Source organism: Scomber japonicus, chromosome 5 (assembly GCF_027409825.1).
Source record: "Scomber japonicus isolate fScoJap1 chromosome 5, fScoJap1.pri, whole genome shotgun sequence".
NCBI lineage: Eukaryota > Metazoa > Chordata > Actinopteri > Scombriformes > Scombridae > Scomber > Scomber japonicus.
The window spans coordinates 26,393,038-26,414,495 of NC_070582.1; the positions used below are offsets into that span (position 1 = coordinate 26,393,038).

General features: G+C 39.1%; 1 protein-coding gene across 1 annotated transcript; it reads left to right on the plus strand.

Moving 5' to 3' along the window:
- Positions 1-737: 737 nt before the first annotated feature.
- LOC128359470 (Fanconi anemia group A protein) lies at positions 738-21,449 on the plus strand. Its single transcript, XM_053319963.1, has 42 exons — positions 738-942; positions 1,576-1,688; positions 2,195-2,291; positions 2,515-2,657; positions 4,543-4,638; positions 4,922-4,995; positions 5,805-5,914; positions 6,277-6,387; positions 6,559-6,622; positions 7,722-7,834; positions 7,919-7,995; positions 8,407-8,548; positions 9,429-9,562; positions 10,089-10,199; positions 10,345-10,440; positions 10,724-10,786; positions 11,555-11,637; positions 11,819-11,879; positions 12,036-12,085; positions 12,770-12,840; positions 12,926-13,024; positions 13,285-13,418; positions 13,505-13,575; positions 13,738-13,837; positions 14,394-14,581; positions 14,672-14,765; positions 15,517-15,714; positions 15,817-15,890; positions 15,997-16,125; positions 16,596-16,674; positions 16,818-16,969; positions 17,148-17,253; positions 17,462-17,521; positions 17,620-17,724; positions 18,717-18,832; positions 18,951-19,107; positions 19,689-19,751; positions 19,859-19,952; positions 20,122-20,197; positions 20,320-20,473; positions 20,567-20,665; positions 20,781-21,449. The coding sequence occupies exons 1-42, from the start codon at positions 882-884 to the stop codon at positions 20,877-20,879; spliced, it is 4,317 nt and encodes a 1,438-aa protein (XP_053175938.1). The 5' UTR covers positions 738-881; the 3' UTR covers positions 20,880-21,449.
- The last annotated feature ends 9 nt before the right edge of the window (positions 21,450-21,458 follow it).

A 21,458-nucleotide genomic window follows, 5' to 3' on the forward strand; every position in this document is an offset into this window, starting at 1 on the left:
CCAAAGAAGAAGGATGAGAGATGACATGCCCTCTGTATCAGTTATTGATCTGTTTGTCCCTTGCTCTGTTTGAAGAGATTGATCGGTCGTTTAATTCCCGGACTAATTTTGTGAGGCTCATTTTGTTCCACTGTTACATGAATACCTAAGATGTTTCTTTAATGTGATACAGCTATGCAGAGGAAGTAACTACGAGCCAAAGCAATGGAAAAGAAGAATAAAAGAAAATGCTACTACTACTACTAATGCTAATACTACTATTGCTATTATTAGGCTACTACTGCCAGTGCTGCTACTGCTACTACTAGTACTACAACTACTAATAGTACTACTACTACTACTACTACTACTACTAATGGTACTACTACTACTACTAATAATAATAATAATAATAGTTACAAACACAAACCAATAAAAGTATTCCTTCTTATATCCATATATTTGTGCATGTATACTCTTAATGTCACATATCTATCTGTTTACATTTGCTCATACCATCTGCTCATCTATATATGTGCCTGTACATAAGAATCAATTCAAGGAAAAAGGAAATAGATAAATAATATTAAAGCTAAATAAAAGTGACTTCAGATATGTGGTGATTTGGGGACTTCTGGAAACTCCTGGTTACTTCTGTTTGTCCCGCAGCAGGATGCTCGGCTCTGATTGGCAGTAACACGGACCAATGAGAGACGAGAGCGCGAAGGGGCAAACATGGAGGAAAAGACGAACCAAAACAGTGTCTCAGCAGCTTGAAGGAGATAAACAGAGAAAGAAGGCGGCCATTTAGTGCAGTTAACTTAAAGAAACTTGCTTAATGTATCGATTTTTAAATGGATAAGTAGTACCAAGTTCTCTCGAAAGGGGTTTAAACAGTAAACATGTCCCTGAGTGCATCATGTGGATCAGTCTCTCAGAAAAGGACAGTGTCGAGCCTCCTCGGTGAGTTGACAGCTGGACATGAGCAATAATACATATCATATATACGTAGCCAAAATATATCTTAAAAAATGTTCAACTTAGCTTCATATCCTAGTTGTCCCTTTTTATGTCATTATCACAATCATCTTTATGGGTTGACTGTGTTTACATATACAAGGGTTTTGGTTTTGTGGCCTTTAGTGTATTTACACAGAGTGACAACACAACAATCTTCAGAAATGTACACAGTTATGAGTGTGTCTGTATTGCTTCTATAAATACGGACTCAAGTTTTCAACGTTACTGATTTATTATGGCGTTAAATCAACCTTTATCGATTATTAGGATGGCTACAGTAGCTTGTCAGCTTTTAAAGTAGTAGAGAGCCATTTAGTTGAGTTCTATTCAACAAATTAATCCACCAGATGTAAATGTTATGTTATATATCTAATCATGTTATAAGTTAAACATTTTAGATTTTTGAGATAGTTTTTGCATTAACTTCAGTAAAATAAAACTAATAATGCCCAAATTCATTACTGATTGGCAAACTGTGTAATTATACTGTATTAAACATTTTAACCCCTTCAAAACCATTTTAGTGTGAACTTTTGAAAAGTATGTTAATGTCTTCTCCTGCTGCTGTATCCCCAGCTGGTCGTGTGGTGAAGAGGCCGAAGCAGGGAGATGGTCAGCAGCTGCATGAGGCAGCTATCCAGCTGCTGGAGCAGCAGCAGAACCTCTGCAGTCTGCTCAAGGAGGTTGGGGTGAGTGAGTGGACCTCAGGATGGACAGCAAATTATCATCATTCAGTCATTATAATAGAAAAAGTCATTATAATAATATACAGCTAATAATACAACTGACAATGTGAGGAATGTTAGGTAGGTCTAGCATGCAGTTAAGTGTGCATTTAATTTAATTAAAAAGGGAAATAGTAATACTATATTTGACCATCTTGAAAGATTTCCAGCTTGTTTTGGTGTTATAGTGCATGAACACCATCTGATTGGCTGGAAAATCTTTTGTATTGCTTTAAGGCTCAACGAAAGGTTGCTTTAATACAAAACCCACAAAATGGCACTGTACTGTTTTAGCAAAAGCTGACATTTGATTAAAAGAATCACTTCAGAGTGAATTATACATGTATGCTACAATACGGTGCCATTTTAAGATTTAGATTTCCTCTGGAGGAGACTTGTGCTACATGTATTTGTATTTATTGATATTTCTTTAATATATATATTTCTTTAATGTGTTTTTTTTTTTGTAGAATCCAAACCTTTCCAACATTTTCTGCTCTGAGACCGGAGGCCAGAAACCGCTGGCATCTGAAGGAATCCCACCAACCATTGCAGGCTCACTCCTGGGTTAGTGTTTGAGAAAGCAAGCCTTTGTGCCTGTCAGGACCAGTTACATACTCTGGCTTAGAAAGACCTGTTGTTCGCACAGTCATTACAAAACTGATAGCTTTAAAACTATTTAAAAAATAAATATGACATCTTTGTCACAGCAGCTGCACCTCACGATAATCACGTAACCTGACACAAAGTAAAGGCTATGAACTTTGGTATGTTTGTTTCCTCTTGACAGTGAGTGAGTTGAGGTGTCAGGCTACACAGCTTGGTGTCCCGCTGACAGCCCTGTCAGTGAAGATGGTGCTGGAGAGACTGACAGAGATCACCGGAACTGAGGAAGAGGACAAGAGGAGAGAGCTGCTCACTTCCTCTCATAGAGTGAGTATCTGACAGCAGGGTGTAACTGGTTGTGCCCTGCTCCAGAGAACTGTACATCCTCACAGCACAAAAGTTGAGGTAATACTGAACACCTGTATTTGAAATGAATTACATTTATTGATGGACCGGGTTTGATGTTGCAGTTTTTTCTGGCATACTCCAGTGTTCAGTCAGAAACTTCATGCAAAACTAAAAAAAGAAAAAAAGGTTGTCGACTGGAGAGCTTTGTAAAACTACAGATTTGAGGTTTTAGCAGCTACCTTATCTACATGTTTAGGTGTAGAGTTATTCAGTGCAATATCACATTTGACGAGTTCTTCCACTAAATTTCAAGAAAGAAAACTGTACATTTCCTGCTCATGTCCAACCAACATGAAAGTCTCAGTTTAGCTCTCAGCATCTTCAGTCTGCATTATCAGTATTGACTTTCTGAAATCAATATTAGTTTCCATCCATATACATTTTAACACAAAAGAAAAGAAACATAATAAAAGAAATATACACAATACACGTAGAACATTGAGATTAGGAAAAGAGAACAATATCTAACAAAATAGATTACATAAGGGCTTGTTGGATGACCTTCCAATTGTGAGATATACAACATGAAAACTTAAGAGTAAAGGAATACATACAAATACATACAAGGGCTAAACAAAAACATTTAAAAAGCTGAGGTGTTATAAGTGTAACAAGAAAGGTGACGTGCATGGAAAATGATAGTGAGAGCAGTTATGATGTTGCATTACTTAATTGATCCAGAAAGAAGAGTATGGTTCATTTCTAATATGATCTGGTAAACAGTTCCAACAGAGAGGAGCTCTGAATGTAATTAAAAAAGTTTAATTATAGCTATTAAACTAATAATAAGCGTCCCATTAAAGTTGCCTCAGTTTATTACATCTGTCAAATTTAAGAAGACTGTTCATTAGAGCAGATTGCAGGACTGACTAAGCCCTGATTCCCTTCAGGTAAACACTGAACTTAGGAACATTACCTCACAGTGCTTTGATCTTTGGCCTCTTCAGAGATGTCTGATTGCTTTTGTATGGCTTGCTATATTTGTTGGGTGCCTTCTTGTTGTCATTTATATATATATATATATATATATATTTTTTTTTTTCCAACAATATATTTATTGAAATTTTTCGATAGATACAAAAATCATCAACATACACGTTTAACGATAAACAGACAACCAAACATTAGGTACATTCAAAATTGGCATTTGAGTCCATGAGGTGACGAGAGTCAGGTTCAGAGTACAGCATATGATTGTGGTCCTGTACAGGGAGTAGTTATTCTGTCCCTATTTCATTCAGTAGGTCAGACAGATCATTGTTCTTAATATACCCAATGTAACCCCCCCCACACTTTCTGAAATACTTCCTGCTTATCTCTTAAAGTGTATGTATTTTTTTCCAGTGGTAAACACATAGACATTTCTTTGAACCATTGCATGATGCTCGGTTTGCCAAACTTCTTCCATGATAGAGCTATCACTCTCTTAGCTTGTAATATTCCTATATTTATGAAGATCTTTTGGCAGCAATCTATGTTCAGACCTGCAGGATATAAGCCCAGAAGAACATTTATATTTTTTGATACATTACATACACATGCACACTGACTTGCTGTTTTCTTGTTAACTTCCCTAAACCCTCAAAACCTCTTTTACTCTCCTAGTTCTGCATTTTGCAAACATTTGCTGCATCACATCTGTGTTGCAGATCTGTTGGCCGATGTGTGGTTTAACTTAGTTCAGCTACAGTTGCAGCCAGTAAAGTCTCCACTCTGAGTTTGTTCTTCATTACTGCATAAAGCATGGAAAATATGACAAATCATTGGTGTAAAGTGTCATTGCTAGTCTTACTCTCCTGTTCAGGTCCAGCTGTGCATCCTGCTGGAGTCCAGCAGAGAACTGCTGTCACAAGGAGCCCTCTGCCCCAAGCTGCTCTGGCAGGAGTACAGGAGGGGTCAGGTATATATGTATGAGTGTGTGTTAGAGTTTACCGTAAATACTGTATATGATGCCTGAAAAAAATAAAAACACATATTTAGTGTTTTAGTTATAGCAGAAGTATTAAAGAGGTTTTTACTTCCTTTATTTCACATTACTCAACCTTAATTTGTTACTTAGATTAAATATCTTAATACTAGAATGAAAAGAAAACCTGAGGAAAGTCTGTTTTTAGCTGCGTGCACATACAAGTTTATCTCACATGGATGTTGTAAATGAAATAACTTGTGTGTTGTTTTTACAGAAGCTACCACAGCTGGAAGTAGTGTACCAGCTTCACTTTTACAACATTCTCACTCTAAGGCACATTTTAGAGAGGTAAGAAATGTTAGTTTTTGGTTAGTAATTTTTTTTTTCAACTGCAGAGGCTCTAGTTTGAGTGTCCAGGGGTTAATATCATGCAGCTGTTGACAGAGCAGGAAAAAACAACAACACTGCTTTCAACAACTGCTTATTTTTCTGTGAACACCATGGAAACAGAGGCAGGTTCGAAGCAACTGAACACACAAGGTTGAATTTTAAATATGACTAAATTCAGGATTCAGAGTTCACAAATTCACACTCATGAATATTCAAGTATCCATTATTATTAAAAAAAAAAAAACTCTTCATGTTCAAATTCACAGATCAGTGCACTCATTAAATTGGTTAAATGAACATTTAAAAAGTTCAAGATTGAAAATTCAAATTTAAACGTTTTGAGCTACCAAGGATCCTATCACGTTATGTTCTCAGTCACATGACCCAAGACTGACAAGTGCAGAGAGTTAAGATGACTGCACTCTTGGACACTTCATTTTCTTTCATAATATTAACAGTTATTAAACTACACAATTATCTTATTCAATTCAAATGAATACAATTATTTACTTCCATGAGATACAATTTCATTATACTTTCCTTCACATCAGCGACTTAACAGAAGACAGACGCTTTTTCTGTTACAGTGCCCCTCTGTGGATGAAGTAAGAGCTGCTTTGAATTGTGCACTGACTTCAGTTTGAAAAAGATATACTCTATATAAGCTTCGCACGAAAAAAGAGGAATATCCAAGCACGGCTGACTTCAGGAGATGAACTTTAACCTTCTGTTCAGTTATGGCTTCTTGTTGCTTTCTCTCCTCTCAGTGATGAAGATGTAAGATTGTGGCTGGTGTCTCAGTTGAAGGCTCTGTCCTGTTGGATGCCTCCACTGGGAGAAAAAGAGGCCCAACAAGTTCAACTGAAAGTGTTGTCAAGTAAGGGCACTGCTTTCTCTCACTAGTCTGGTTTTAGCTGTGTGCTCAGTCGTTCACCAACAAACAAGACTTAAAGCTGTTTATCACCTAGAGACCATACACACAAAAAATATTGTTTTTGGAGAATTTATCCCTATCAGCCGGTCAGGACACCAGTTATCTATAATTCTACTTCATCAAGTTGTATTCAGAGGTTTCTCCAAATTTTGTTTGTGACTGTCATTTCTTTTTTGTAGTTCTTCGTACCAGTGCCTTGCTTCTGCGGCAGAGCCAGTCACTAACACTGCCACTACCCAAGCAAAAAAAAGCAAAAAATGAATATCACAACATTGGATAAAAAAATAAATGTCTCTGTGTTTCAGCTGTGCTCGGAGTCTTGGTGGGAACAGGCTTCCAGCTGAGTCACGATCCAGCAGCAGGAAACAGAGGGGTCTCCCTGCTCTGCTGCTCGGTCCTGGACGACATGCTCTTCTGTGAGTCTCCACTTACCCTGTCTTGTGCTAATAAAATATTCAGCAATGCACTTTGATTCACACCTCTGGACCCTGAAAGCTATTTTCTACGTCCCAGTATTATTTTAGAACTTCTCTTGTTTTTGTCTTGCTTTTTAACATTTCATTGTTTTTTCTGGCTTTCTTCTTCAGGGTTTCTGGACAAAGTGGACGAGAGTTTGACGCTGCCGTCTGCTGGAGCAGGAGCTGAGCTATGGTGCTTTGTTTTTATTTGTTTTGTTAACCTTTTATGTCTGAGCAAACTGAGCACGAAGATTTACATTTATGATACGCATAGAGCCAGAAAGTTGAGTTGCCTTGTGGGTAATGTAGGCTCTAGGTTTTGAAGAGGGAGAAGCCACTATGGATTAAAAATCTGGTTGTGCTGCACAGATTTTGATATTTGTTTTAAAACTGCTTTGCGTATGCGACAATATATCTAGGAGTGCTAAATCGGTGGAATACTCTTAAATGTACATTTAATACTATGATACATAATACTATGTAGTAATAAAGGCAGAGAATTTCCATATTTACTGAGACCAGTTTTATGGGAATTTTGGATTATGTTCTCCAAATGTGAGCAAAACAAGGCTGCATTTCTTTGGAGCAAACTTTTGAAATGGGACTGACTTATATTGACTAGATTATGTGTTTGGTCAAGATATGTTCAGTTTATGTCCAGTTTTGATCACATGCCCACTTAAATTCATTAAAGGTCCTGTACCCTGCAAGATTTTCCATATTGCAGCTCAGACAGATTTTACACCTTTCTGAACATTTTCATCCAGGACCACAGCTGACTGAATGCTTTTCTTTCTCACTGAGCTGTTCTCAGTAAAAATCTTTGACACCAGAGTGTGAAAAATTCCTGCCGCTTGTCCGGCCCTGAAACGCTGAAGCAAGTGCACCTGGCACCTGTGAACAGACCACGTTTGCTTAAATCAGTGTAAGAGTGACTGGGACTGTCTCTCTCAGCTCAGTCTGCATGTTCCACATACTTGAGTCGCAGCCTCTTGATGGTGTATGCTGAACATTTGTATGTGGAGGTATTCCAAGAAAGCAGCCAATGAACCAACGTGACCCCACACGCCCCTTCATGTATAGACATATACAGCATGCAAATTAAAAACTGCTTCTCCTGTGATTAAACTCAAGACGCTGTGATAGATAGCAGGAAGGTTAACTGCACTGTACTGTTCTGTATGAAGGGTGTAAAGCTGATTAAACATATAATAAAACTGTCATAAAGAACCCCTCCTAAAACATAGAGAATATGAACAATACTATATCTGTTTCTCTTGTGTTTTGTGCAGGTGTCAGCTATTTGACGCTTCGTTGTGCGGAGCCTCAGTGTCTCCAGAAGCCCTTCAGCGTTTCTTCACACACTCCCTCACACAGACTCTCACTTACAAGCCTCGACTTACAGGTAAAAATGAACGACAGGCTGATTTTGAACAGCTTTATACTTGAAACTCAACTCTTAATAAAACAAATGAACCACATTCCTCAGTGTCAGATGCCATTGCTCGGCAGAATGAGTGGACCTTTGCAAAATCCAGCTGGTTGCTGACCTCTCTTTTCCGTAAGGTAAATAATTCTATTAACTAGGGTGGTGAGCCTTCATATATTATTTAGATTAAGATTAAAATACTATTTTTACTTGTTACTGTGGATCTTGGAAAATATCCCCCATTTCAATTCTGTCACTCCCTCCTGAATTCCACAGCCATCTGTAATGTTCTAGCTGGCAGATGAGTGTTGAACTCATGTCTCTACAAGTGTCAACTTTAGGTCCTTGTTACATTATGCCTCTATTTCAGAGAATTACAATAAAACCCATGGGAAGTCTGTATAGGTCTATTGTTTATGGTGTTCTTAACTGCAAAAAAAGGACACATCTTATATTGAGACACAGCTTTACATCTGTAGTGGGCAGGGTCTGTTTCAGGTGAGCTGACAGAGATTCATATGTATCGCTGCTGTGTTTCTTAAAAAAAGCTGGCTGTGATCTTCAGCGTGGAGCAGCTGCTGCGTCACCTGCAGCAGGTTTTGGAAACCCATGAAGTCAACTGGAAACACATCCTGTGCTTCCTCTCCACTCTGCTGATTTACAACCCCAGTGCTGAGTCCAGCCTCAGAGGTGAACACAGGATTTACTGATACCAGTTTTACTGCAATCGAATGTCTACATGTGTCAGTATTTTGTAATGACAATACATTTGACAGTGACAAGAATGATTATTTGACAATTAAAAAGTGGATTTTTAACAGGAAAAAGTTGGAAAACATAGCTGCTGATAGAGTAACAAGACTAATCATTGGTTTTGCAGGTAATTGTACCAAATTTAGTGCTGAGATATTTCTTAGCGTAAATAAAGAATTGGCCTACTAGGGGTGCATGAGAAGAGGTTATTACAATATCTTCTAGAGTAGAGGTGTCCAAACTATTTCACAAAGGTCCATAATGTGGTTGCAGGATTTCATTCCAACCAAGCAGGAGCACAACAGACTTGACTCATTTATTCAATTGATCTCAGTCTTCAGTCAGCTGTCGAATCATGTGCTCTTGATTGGTTGGAACAAAAGCATGTAGGCACACGGCCCTTTATGAAATAGTTTGGACATGCCTGCTCTAGAGACATTCATATCTCTTGTAAATTTAATGGGAACCCATCAAATAGGTGTGGAGATATTTCAGTCCTACCCACAAAGATCAACCTCATGGCTTTAAAGGAAAAGTACAAGTCAGAGGATCACAAAGATCAGTAAGATTCATCCTCAGGGGAACATGAATGTTTGTATAAAATGTCAATAGCAACTCATAGTAATAGTTGGGATATTTCAGTCTGGACCAATGTGGTGGACTGACCGTCAAAGAACTTAATAATGAATAATAATGAATGAATAAATAACTGATAATAAATAATAAACTTCAAAAGCGAATTCGTTGATCAATTCAATAGGCTTCGAAATCTGATCTCTCTAAATGGACCAACTGTTTTCTCATCTGCCTCTGTCAGAGCTGCTGTCCAGACTGCTGATCTCTGCGTTTGAAGGCTACGACTTGGAGAATGTGATAACTGCCTTCCTGCTGGCACGACAGGGTGCGCTGGAGGGACCCGGCATCTTCCCCTCCTACAGCGACTGGTTCAAGGTTTCATTATAGCAGTTTCTTAACACTGGGGTTTTAATCAAAGAGGGTCTGTTAAAGGACAAGGCTTTGTGGTATTCTACAATGTGTATATTTCTTGTTATCAGCAAATCGCAAGAAAAAAACAAAGGCAAAGATATCTCAGTTAATTGATAATGCATTATTGATTTTGAATGAGTAAATCGTTTCTTGCCATCAACCAAATATTTACTTTCATGTGCCATGTTTCTGTATTACGTCAACTTTCAGTAAGTCATGTACCAAAATGTTCACTGACTTTCTGAGTTGCTGTTCTGACTTGAGGGAGTGTTCACGTGAGTCAGACTTTTGGATAGACACACAATACTTGTTAGTGGGAGTAATTTATTACTGGTTTCAGTCTTGGATTTGTTAGAATGTAGAATATTGCCAGCCTCAGCCTGTATGGTCAACACTACTTTTTAGCTACCAACACACAGCGCCTTAGAACACTATGACTGAAAGTCAGACATTATTTTACTAGTAGTTTCATCTGTTTCTTCTTTTTTAGATGTCTTTTGGTGGTGGAAGCAGCTGCCATGCAACCAGTAAGAAATCTCTGGTGTTTCTGCTCAAGTTTCTGTCTGACCTGGTGCCCTTTGAACCCCCACAGTACTTGAAGGTGAACCTCTGCCCACATCTGTCCTCTCGTTGACAAGTTGAATACATGAACAAGAAGTGATAACAGGATGGGAGAGAAAACTCTAAACACAGAGCAATGATCCAGCTCTGATTTTTAACACCTCACTTTCATTTTCACCTGGCAGGTTCACATCCTGCACCCACCTTATGTACCTGTCAAACACCGCAGCCTCCTGATGGAGTACGTCTCTCTGGCCAAGACCAGGCTGGCTGACCTCAAGGTTAGTTTTGGACCTCAAAAACAAATGCGTCTACTTGTACCAAGAAAAGATGAAGACTACATTATTGAAAAATTATCATATGGAAGCAGTATAACAATAACATGACATGATGATTACATGTGATTAGTGTCCCTTTTCTCAAAATGTAAGAGGGAGAGAGAGAGAGAAAGAGAGCGAGCTCAGTGCATAATGGGAAGTCCCCTAGGCCTGTAGCTTCCACAACTGCCCCCAACATTTTATGATGTCTACTTGAATTCATGATTGTGTGTTTGTGTACATGCAGGAGTCAGTGGAGGACATGGGTCTGTATGAAGATGTGTGTGGTGCTGGTGGAGCAACAGTGCAGGTAACAGTGACACACAGTGGTTTGTTTGTATAGTGCTACCTGTTGATTCAGTGGCAAATACAACACAGATGAATTAGTGTAGAGTCGATACATTCAAGTCTATTTGAACTGAAATTTGAAAAACTGTAAATCTCAACAGCTGATAACTTGAGTCAGTTACTGGTATTAATCAATAACCATATAATCTGAGAGCCTTGGAAGGTTGACCATTTAGTGCCATAAAAATCCATCTGCTGAAATAATACACACCTTACGGTAAGATTAAAAAGCTTTAGAAGTACTTCTGTATGTACAACATGACAGGATACAACTCCCTATGTAATTAGTCGTAGGGTAGTGATGATTTATTTATATGAAACTGAGTTTTAAGCTATGGTTTTTAATATTTCAGGTGCAACTTGTCAGCTCACTATGTCCACTTTGTTTATGGATTCTGGTAAAATCCATAAAATCCAAATCCATTTTATGTTTTTTACAGGGTTGAAAAGCATCAATAAAGTCAAATATTACCGGATTTTACCATTGAAATTATAAACCAAAAAAAACAATCAAACATGTACAAACTCTAAAAATGACTTCAAGTTTAGGGAAAGTAAAAAATGTATAGATATAATGTAATATTACTGTCTGTATAGAATTATTCTGTGTTTTAAGAGACTTTTTTTCTTTATGCTGTGAAATTGTGTTTATGTTAAGGTTAGTAGCATGAATACCAGTGTTACATTTGTGTCTGTGTGGGTCTGTGTGTGCGCGTGCGTGTAACCACAGTGCCAGGCTGTCCAGGACGTGGAGAAGGCAGTGTCTCTGTTTGAAAGCACAGGAAGAATCTCTGCCACAGTAATGGAGGCCAGGTACTCAGATTATCATGAACTACATCAATGTACACGAGGGTGCTCAAATGTGTAAGAGGTTCTGCATAAAATCCTGTTCTGTTACCTCCAAATTTACTGATTTATATTGATGTACGATTAAAACTAGACAGAGACATGACACAATATTATTATTAACATTAACACTCTGCTCCTCTCACAGTATTTTCCGGAGGCCATATTTCCTCACAAGATTTTTACCTGCTCTGCTGACCCCAAGAGTGGTGTGTACCTTCACTTCACTTAATTGCACTGTTATTCTTTGCTTGATCTACACATTCACAGACAGATAAGAGCCACTTAGACTGTCTAATTCTACAAGTCCTTCCATCTGCACATCACATGCTTAAATTCCACGTTTATCTCTCTTTCAATCACAGCTTCCCGTGAAGGCAGATGCTCAGATGAGTTTCATAGAAGCTCTGAAAAAGTGAGTTATTATCAGAAGCTTGTGGGATGGGAATAATGTAACTCTTTAGATTCAATAGCTACAGTGTGTGGACTTTCTTCTATCTTTTATGGATTTGGTTCTTTGGTTTAAAGCAGGGGGGTCAAACTCATTTTTGTTCAAGGGCCATATAACAGCCCAATTTGATCTCAAGCGGGCTGGACCAGTATAACCACTGCAATTACTATTCTGCAATTTTAATACTTTGCAAAGTTATCCTTTGAGCCATATTGGACCCCTTGGTGGGTGGGACGGTTCTAGCCTGCGGGCCATATGTTTGACACCCCTGTTTAAAGGTTTTTATTCCAGATGTGCGTTTCTATCTACCAAACAGCTTTTAATTTTACTGTACCTCTGAAAGTCTCTTACCAGCTTCAAATATGCATTTTCTTTAAGAATAAACAAAACTATTTGAAATTGTTTTAATTAGAATAATAATAGACTAGAAGAATAAAATAATTCCATCTAGATTTATAATTAACTGTAAATTAGAATTATCCAATTTAGGCACGTCTAATTTATTACATCCAACCAAGTCTCACTTAAACAGAGGCAGGATGCTGTGAAAATTCTGGACTTGGACTGGTAGGGTTAATGTCTTATTTTACCAACTAACATTTTCACTATTAGAAACCACTAACTCTACTGTTGTTTTTGTGTATTCAGAGCAGATAAGATCCCAGCTGTGCAGTATTCATCCTATGTGGAGTCCTGCCAGAGACAGAGACAGCAGGATAGTGGGTATCTTAATAACTGACCATGATCATTATTTATGTCATCTTTGTTGTTTAATTGTGATGTAACACTGTGTTGTGTTCACAGGGAGTGAAGTGTGCGTGGACACTAGTGATGATCCTCTGGAGGTCTTAAATGTTCAGCTGCAGGAATTCAGAAAGTTGCTTGTTGATGTAAATGAAGGAGGTAAGCTTATGGTAGACACAGAACCTCACACACATCCACAGGGACACAAACACATACACACTTGTATTCTGGAGTGTGTGTGTTTATGTGTTCAGTGCAAGGAGGAACATCTTTTAAGAAAGAACCAGTCTGTGAACCAGTCTGTGAAAGTGTTGGATGTTGAGTCTTTGCCACAGTGAGTTCAGTCATGTAGTGTGACTGCCTGACTAAAGCTGTCTATTTGAATCCCTCAACTTGTCCTGTTGGTCTTGTGTCCTCAGAGATGTCAGCACAGCTGTCCAGGATCTCTCACACTCTGAGTGTCATATTCCCTGTTGGTCTTGATGACCTGACCGGACAGACAGTCATCAAGCTTCACATAGACACACCTCTGTCTGTGGAACTCCACATTAAAGTACGCACTGGCAAAGTTTATTGTCTTCCTTATTGTCAAGTCTTTGTCTATCAGTTTCTTAATGTATCTCCCCCTCACATCTTCAGGTTGTCAATACGATCCTGAGAAACTTCTGCCAGTGTGTGCTAGACGCTTCCCAAGCAAACCCTCCTAACATGTTGAGTGAAAGTCTTAAAAATAATAAGGGGGGGGGGGGGTCTTTAACAAGCACCAAAGTGGTTGAATGTGGTTTTCAGTTCATATGTCTGACAGATTCGGTGTGTGTTCTGGTGTCTGACTCACCAGGTGTTTTTTGTTGTTTTTATTTTTTTGTCTCCAGGCAAAACCAGTGGGCTTCTAAGTTTGTCAGTTTTCTGCTCGGTAACACACAGCTACTCTGCAGCCTTATTCACAGACTCTGGCACCTGTTTAATAATCAGGTACAGAAATAGCTGTTCATACACACTTCTTTCTGTGTCTGTCTGTGAACTGCCTGCTTGTTTGTATCTTGTTGCATTTCTAAGAAAAACTCATTTTGTATTTTAATGGTCTTTAAATTGCCAATACAGTAATTTCTTTGGAAGGTTCCCAGAAAGAAGTCTCATTACCAGTAATTAACTTCAATTTGATGTTAAAGTCTGTTAGTCAGTGCACAACAGGTCAGCTGAAAAAGCTGGAAATAAAAGAAACAACAGGAAATTCTTTACAATACAACATATATGAAGAATGCAGTTTCTTTGATAACTTAATATTTACTTTAAATGATGCAAGAATTTTCTCTGGAAATCAGTTACTGCTTTATATTCAACGTTATCTAATGTAATATCAGAACTTTGTCAAATGCAAAACTATGAGTCCAATATTTCCTTTCTTTTTACATCTCTGATAATGTCATTGTAACATCATTGTCAATTCACCTCTTTACTTCTCCTTTTCACATATCATTTCAACATATCACATTCTCTAATCAGTTTTATAAACCTCCGCTCTCCAAAGGGGTCGTCGCTGGGCGCCGCACACTTGCTCGGCCTGGCAGCGTTTGTGGTCCACCTCCATTCCTCCATGTCCCACAGTCCTCTGGTCCAGCTGGTTCCTCCCATTCTCCCCACGCCAGTTCCAATCATAGAGGCTCTCAGCTCAGCACTGGTCTGCAATGCACATGATAACATGCTCTTCTGTGTCAGGTGAGGTTAGTTGTATCATTTTACTAACAGAATATTATTGTGAGCGTCTTGTTATAACTTTATTGTTTGGATCTTGTTGTTGCTGTTCAGGTTGTGTGTGGCGGCTGTGTGTTACGGTATCTGCAGAGGAGACTCACTACCTCAACAACAGCAGGACTACATCCCCAGCAGCCTCTACAAGAAGGTTTCTGTTACTTATCATTAAGTTGGCTTAATGCAGTGCATTCCATGAAATATCACACACCCTAGTGTCAGACATGTCATTAAAAGGGCTCTATTTAAATCATTCTCCTTGCTAAAAACAATAAGAGAGCAGATAAAGCAACAATGGCAAATGGTGAATAGGTGTATTATATTTTGTAGTCCTTTTTAGCTGTGCTGTCTCCAATCTGCTGCTAAATAAAGCATGTCTTTGTGTATTTGTAAATATGATGTTTTGGTGAAAAATAGTTATCTAAGACTGCATCTGATGTTTTTTTTTTAATTTATTTTTATCACTGATCACCCTATTGATTTTCTTCTACTGATGCATTAATTTAATTTACATTCAATTTACAATCATGTTCAATGGAGATGCAAATTCTCACATTTAATTAACACAAAAAAGCATGTTTTATATATTTACATGATAAACAACATTCAAATGACTGATGATTAATTTTCTGTTGATTAATTGTCATGTCATTGTTATCAATTGTTACTCCAACACTGGCTTAAATCTGTACCTAGAAAGTGGGAAAAATGCATAGTAACCCCTGCAATCCTTATACGCCATCTACATAATAACATGCAGTGCTTTACAGTTACTCTCCAACTAAAAATAACAGCTACATGTGTTAAAAAACTTCATTCAAATTACCATTTACACTCTTTTACTGTGTGTGTGTGTGTGTGTGTGTGTGTGTGTGTGTGTGTGTGTGTGGGCGTGTGTGTAGCTTCTGTATCTCATCCCAAGACTGTTACCTGAAGCCAGAAGGACTCCTGCTGATGGTCCGGTGAGTGAATATAAGGAGGAGAACAGCCTCGGCCTGTGGAGCAGCATCACACACAGCAACAGCACCTGGAGGAAGACTGCTTGGTGTCTGTGGAGACATCCTGCTTTCTGTCAGCTACAACACACACCTCAATACCAGGTAGGATGAATACCAGGGTAGGATCCCCATTGTGGATCAAGTCTTGACTTAGAGAGTGTTTGTACAGCACTGTGCACATCAACTTTTGTCATGTGTTTCCAGTTGATCTTCACAGAGTGGCTGTCTAATGAGCTCCAAGTGCAGAGAAGTGAAGATGCTTTGTCCGACCCAGAACGGTAAAGCAGGAAACACGCACATCATACTGTGCCCTTAGACATTCAGTTGAAATAGAAGGAATAGTGACTGTGTGTGTGTGTGTGTGTGTGTGTGTGTGTGTTGCAGGCAAGAGTACCAGCAGTGGGCGTGTCTGGAGCTCTACCTGTGTCGTCCGGAGGATGAGGGAGGCTGCGGAGGAGACATGAGGATCCTCTGCTCTTACCTCCTCAGTGCCATCATGGACCAGCAGTTGAGGTTGGTTTGAATTTAATTAGCGCTGTTAACGTATACACAAATGAACTTAAACACATACATTCAAACTTTTAATGGACATCAAGTTATTATATATTTTCTTTTGTTGAGTGAGGACATGACAGGAATATAGTCAGTTTGTGCTGATTGGACTTCATCAACATTGCCCACAGTGGTCTAATACACCCAGAGATATTAAACGGACAACTGTCATGGTCCACAGAGTATCATCATATAGTGCTCATACTTTGTAGAAAGTGTACAGAAGTACTGTTGGTGCAGGGTCAAGGGTTAAAATCAATCCAAAAAAAAAAAAAAGTATCTCATTAAAATGTTACTCCCAGTAAAACCACTCATACTGTAGCTTTAAGGATGTGTATGCTTATTAAGAGAAGTGTTCATATTCTAATAATAATGCAGTAAAAGCAATATTTGGCACTGATATAACATTGTTACAAATATTGTGTTGACAGCGAGCAGAACCTGGAAAAGCTGCACAAAAGAGTGTCAGAAACAGGAAGCTGTCTTCCAGACATCATGTCCAGATTACAGGTGAGTACACACACTGTGTCTGCATCTTTGAAGTGGGATATTGTGGTTTTAAATTCATTCAACACAAGAAAGCTGACAAAAAACAAAAAAAGTAATCGAGAGCCATGTTTAATCTGTGTGTGTGTGTGTGTGTGTGTCTACAGGAGCTTGTATATGAGATGGAAGTGAGCACCCCTGATATGTGTGACTTCCTGTTTGAGCTGGTGTGTCAGAGGTGCTCCTCCACAGTGAGCTCAGCTTCACCGAGCATCAGCTCTGAACTCAGCCTGCAATATACTTTGAACACATGGAACAGGTAGGCACACGGCACACACATACACACACAGAGACCATGCACGTTACCTGTATCATTTAGTGTATAACCACTGAAACCTCTGTGTGTTTGTGTGTGTGTTTGTTTGTTTGTTTGTGTGTGTGTGTGTGTGTGTGTTTGTGTGTGTGTTTGTGTGTGTGTTTGTGTGTGTGTGTGACAGAGTACTACTGGCACTCCCAGCAGTTTTGTTTATCAAAGTAAAGACTGAAGGAGGGAGGACGACTCTGGACTGCAACAACCTGATACAACATGTCAACCAGCATCAGGTGAGCTACTCAGTAATCTCTTTTAATGAAGTATAAACAAACATTACCATTACACATATCATGGTTAAAAAAAAGCAGAGGTTCATATTGTTGTTTTTTCGTAACAGCATTTGATACATTTCTGTCTCAAAGCTAATCATTATGGAAAAGTGCAGAGATTCTATGCATTTCTTTCTATTTTTTTTTTTTTTTTTTTCTTTCACATCAGAGGAAGGCGTGTTCTCCAGCCGGTGTGTTGTCCCGCCATATAACATCACACTTCCTGAGAGTGAGAAACACACTGTTAAAATAACAATAATAATAGACAAACATGTTGTATGACTGCATGTCACAGAACTCTCCTGAGATCTCCTGTTTACTCTGCAGGGTGTGTTATGTGCCAGTGTGCGTTGTTGCGGACGCTCGGGTGAAGTCAACAAGGCCTGGTCTCAGATCAGCCTCCACTGTCCTCTGCTGCTGCTCTCCACTGTGGTATTGTCTGCTCTCTCATATTAAGTCCTCCACACTTGGTTTCAAACAGTATGTTACTGGGGTCCCATACAAATACTGATGCTTGTAGCTTTTACACCATTAATAAAAGAAATTCCACAACAAACAACCTTCACCTGGTGAAACACTAATGTATTAGTGATATGTAGCGGTGTAGAGCCTTGGCTTTAAAGTTCATTCCCAGAATCAAATGTGGACTTATTATCTGAACATTAGCAATGCAGCTACTATGGAGTATATAATAGAAAGTTTCAGCATGACAAATAAATGTTTCCAATATGGATCAACTTTTTTCAAGAATCTTCTTGAATCGAGGGTCTTTTTCTTGTTTTGCAATCTGGATTTTTATGTGTTATTTCAAGATACAGATTCATTTTAAACAAATCTAAAGAAAAGTGAGACTATAAAGTCAGAGATTGGGTTTTCTTTAGCCAAATGCTAGCCGCACGGCTCCATGGATGAAAATGTTTGTTGATTGGTCGGTTCACTTCTTTTGTCTTAACTGAAAAATCTCTATAACTGTTTGATGGATAGAAATGTTGAGCAGACCTTCATTCAGCTGCACTTAAAAATGTTAACACACTACATTGAGATGGTAAAAAAAAGGTAAACATGCTAACTGCTAATTTAGCAGAGTCATTGTTAGTTTATTTACATTAGCATTTAGCCTCAAAAACTACTTTAAGTTCAGCCTCACAGAGGCTGTTTTTTATATTATGAAAAGTAAGTGTTAAAAACTCAATATGACACAAAAAATATTAAAGATGTTTTTTGCAGTTTCATCTGATAGACCGCTGACTCAGGTTTTTAGTGTCTATCACTCAGAATCTATTAGTGCTTGTTTGGATAGCTGCTATTTGGCATTCAAATCACAATCAGGCAGGAACCAATTTTTCTATCTACATCAGCCTCTTTTCACCAGAGTATGTTATGTACTCTTGTGTCATGGTTGCATACTCTGTCTGTGTGTATAGCATTGGTGGGAGAGTCTGTCTCCAGTGGTATTGTCACTGTGGCGTCGTCTGAGTGATGGAGAGCCTCTGCCAGAGCAGCTCCAGCTCCTCTCTGACTGTCAGCACTGGGCCTGCAGGTAAAACCAGCATCTCTGACTCCTCATTCCAGACACTCTCAGCTTCCATTTTCTGTCTTTCCAGGGCTTTGTCAGCAAGTTAGTTGCTTCAGCTCTGTTTGTTCTGTCTGGTCTGCAGTTTAAAGAAGGGCCAGTTGTCGCAAGTACCCTCTGCTCCGCCTCTGTTGTTGGCCGCCAGCTTGTATGGAGTCTGGCGAGGTCACAGGGAGGATGAGCAGAGCTTCAGCGCTGCTTTGAAGATGCTGCGACCAGAGAGAGACATGAAACACAGACAGGTGAGAGTGCAGAAATGTTTCCAAATACTTTTCACCATCCTGATTCACTAAAAACCAAAAAGTGTTTGCTGGCTTAGCGGCCGCATTTATGGCTCTCAATCTGGCAACTAGTGTGTGCTTTTAGATACTGATTTACAGAGTCTGAAGCTCATTACATAGTTAGTTCCTGGAATAAGCCTGAACGGATTTATAGGTACTGATCCTCTGTGGGAATCCTCTGATATCACCATGATAAGCGATCTTGTTGACACAAGCTTTAACTCTGACAGCAGCAGGGGAAAAAAAGTGTATTACTCATAAAATTCTAATATTACAATCATTCAGACTGCTTCTATTATTAATCCAATAGGAGACAGATGACCTTCATTGGAAATATATACAAGCTGGTCAGAAAGTGATGGTCTGTTAAGAGGCTGCTGGAGTCCAAGCTGACAGATTAAACTGATACTTAATAATTCATCATCTAGTCAGTGCTGGAAATGGATCATGTGACATTCTGACTGAGCAGAGGCTGATCTCAGTATGTTTCATGCCTTTTAATATATTTCCACTGCTTCTATCTGATGTATTTCTTCTTCCAGGTGCTAGTTTTCCTGCTTTTCCTGTGTGTTAACGACTATCTGTCAGCCCTCCTCAGTCCCCAGGTTAGTCTCATACGCACACACACAAAAACTCCGTACCACTGTGTTATACACCTGGCCTCTCCTGCTGCATAAGCCTATCACTCTGTTGTTTGTGATTGTTTCTGTAGGAGAAGAGTCGTCAGAGAGCCAGCAGTTTTTGCAAAGAAGTCTTGGATGTGTTGACAGACTCTGCCGACTGGCTGCTCATCTTTAAATCAAACCGTACAGATTTTAAACTTCTGAAATCACACCTCAGTTCATTCCAAATCATCCCAGTATATCAAATTAAAACCTAAAAAAAGTCAATTCAAAGTCATTATTTGACTGATAAAGTTTAAAGTCATGAATTATTAAACTAATGTGGCTTTTTTTTTCTCCTCTCCAACTCTAGAACAAGGGGTTTACCAGTCTTTTACCATGTTAACATCAGATGAGTTTACTCGACTGATGCCTTGGGCCTTCTATAGGTTAGTTTTTCAAGAATTGGTGGTTAAACTCTCTCACAAGTCCTTTAATCAACTAATAGATTCCAACTTTTAGGTAAACACTGTGTGTGTGTGTGTGTGTGTGTGTGTGTGTGTATATATAGTTTGTTACTGCAGCAGAGTGCGGAGCTTCTACACAGGGCCGTGCAATGTCCGGGGTTCCTTCACACCGCTGTCCTCTGTTACATCAACCTGCTCCAGCTCTTCCTGGAAGGACACACGCCTCCACCAATCACTCCCAAACCTCCAGACGATCAGGTGACTGAGCCTCATCTGATCAGAGCAATGGCAGCTTCATCACTCAAATCTGTGACATCACTCTGAATTCAAATATATAAATTGTGTCATCAGGCGGAGGCGTGCCAGATTCTGAGCCGTACCAAACAGTTTCTCCTGAAGGTCATCTCACAGGCACCTCCTACCGCTCTCTCCTCCAGCCAGCTCAGACAGGTAACCTACACACACCTGTAACAAGAGCTTCTACTGACGGGATTCATGCAAAGTCATCAGTTCTCTTTTTTTCTTCTTCCCTCTGGTCTTTCTACTGTGGGGTTTACCGGTCCAGCTGGAGTCCCAGTGTGCAGATCTGGACCCGGAGGTGGCAGCAGCTCTGTCCGTGCACCTCGACCCACGCAGCCTGAGCCCTGAGATGGATTTCCTCTGAAAGGCTGAAAAACTGACTGAATGGAGATAAATGTTGTTCACTCCTGCAAGATGTGGACGTGTGTTCTGACTCTACAGTAGCTACTGTATCCGTTCTAATGTATCCAATGTTCAAATAGCACTTCACTATTCACATTACCAGTAAACACTTAGAAAAGCTTCTACATTTTATTTACAGGTCGTTTTGTACATACTGCAAACGCTATCATACATACATACATACATACATACATGTACATCTGAAGCCCTTTTCACTGTTTACAATACAGACAGAAACTGTAAAAGAGTTATTTACTGTAATAACTTAATAAAAAACAATGACCTAATAAAATTGAACGGCAAGTTGTTTTTTTTTTTACATATGTTAAGGTAACAAGAATATTGCGTTATAGAACTTAAGGTTGCATTATGTAGCTTACGCAGTCGTAAGGAGTGTAAAATCATTCTTCACAATCATCACATCTGTAACAGGCACCAAGAAGTAGGTGTCATCCTCTAAAACTCATGTTTAAAGTCTCTCTTGCCTCAGGATGGAAGAAAGTATCTGACATTCACAAATACAATATACAAGCACCTTCAG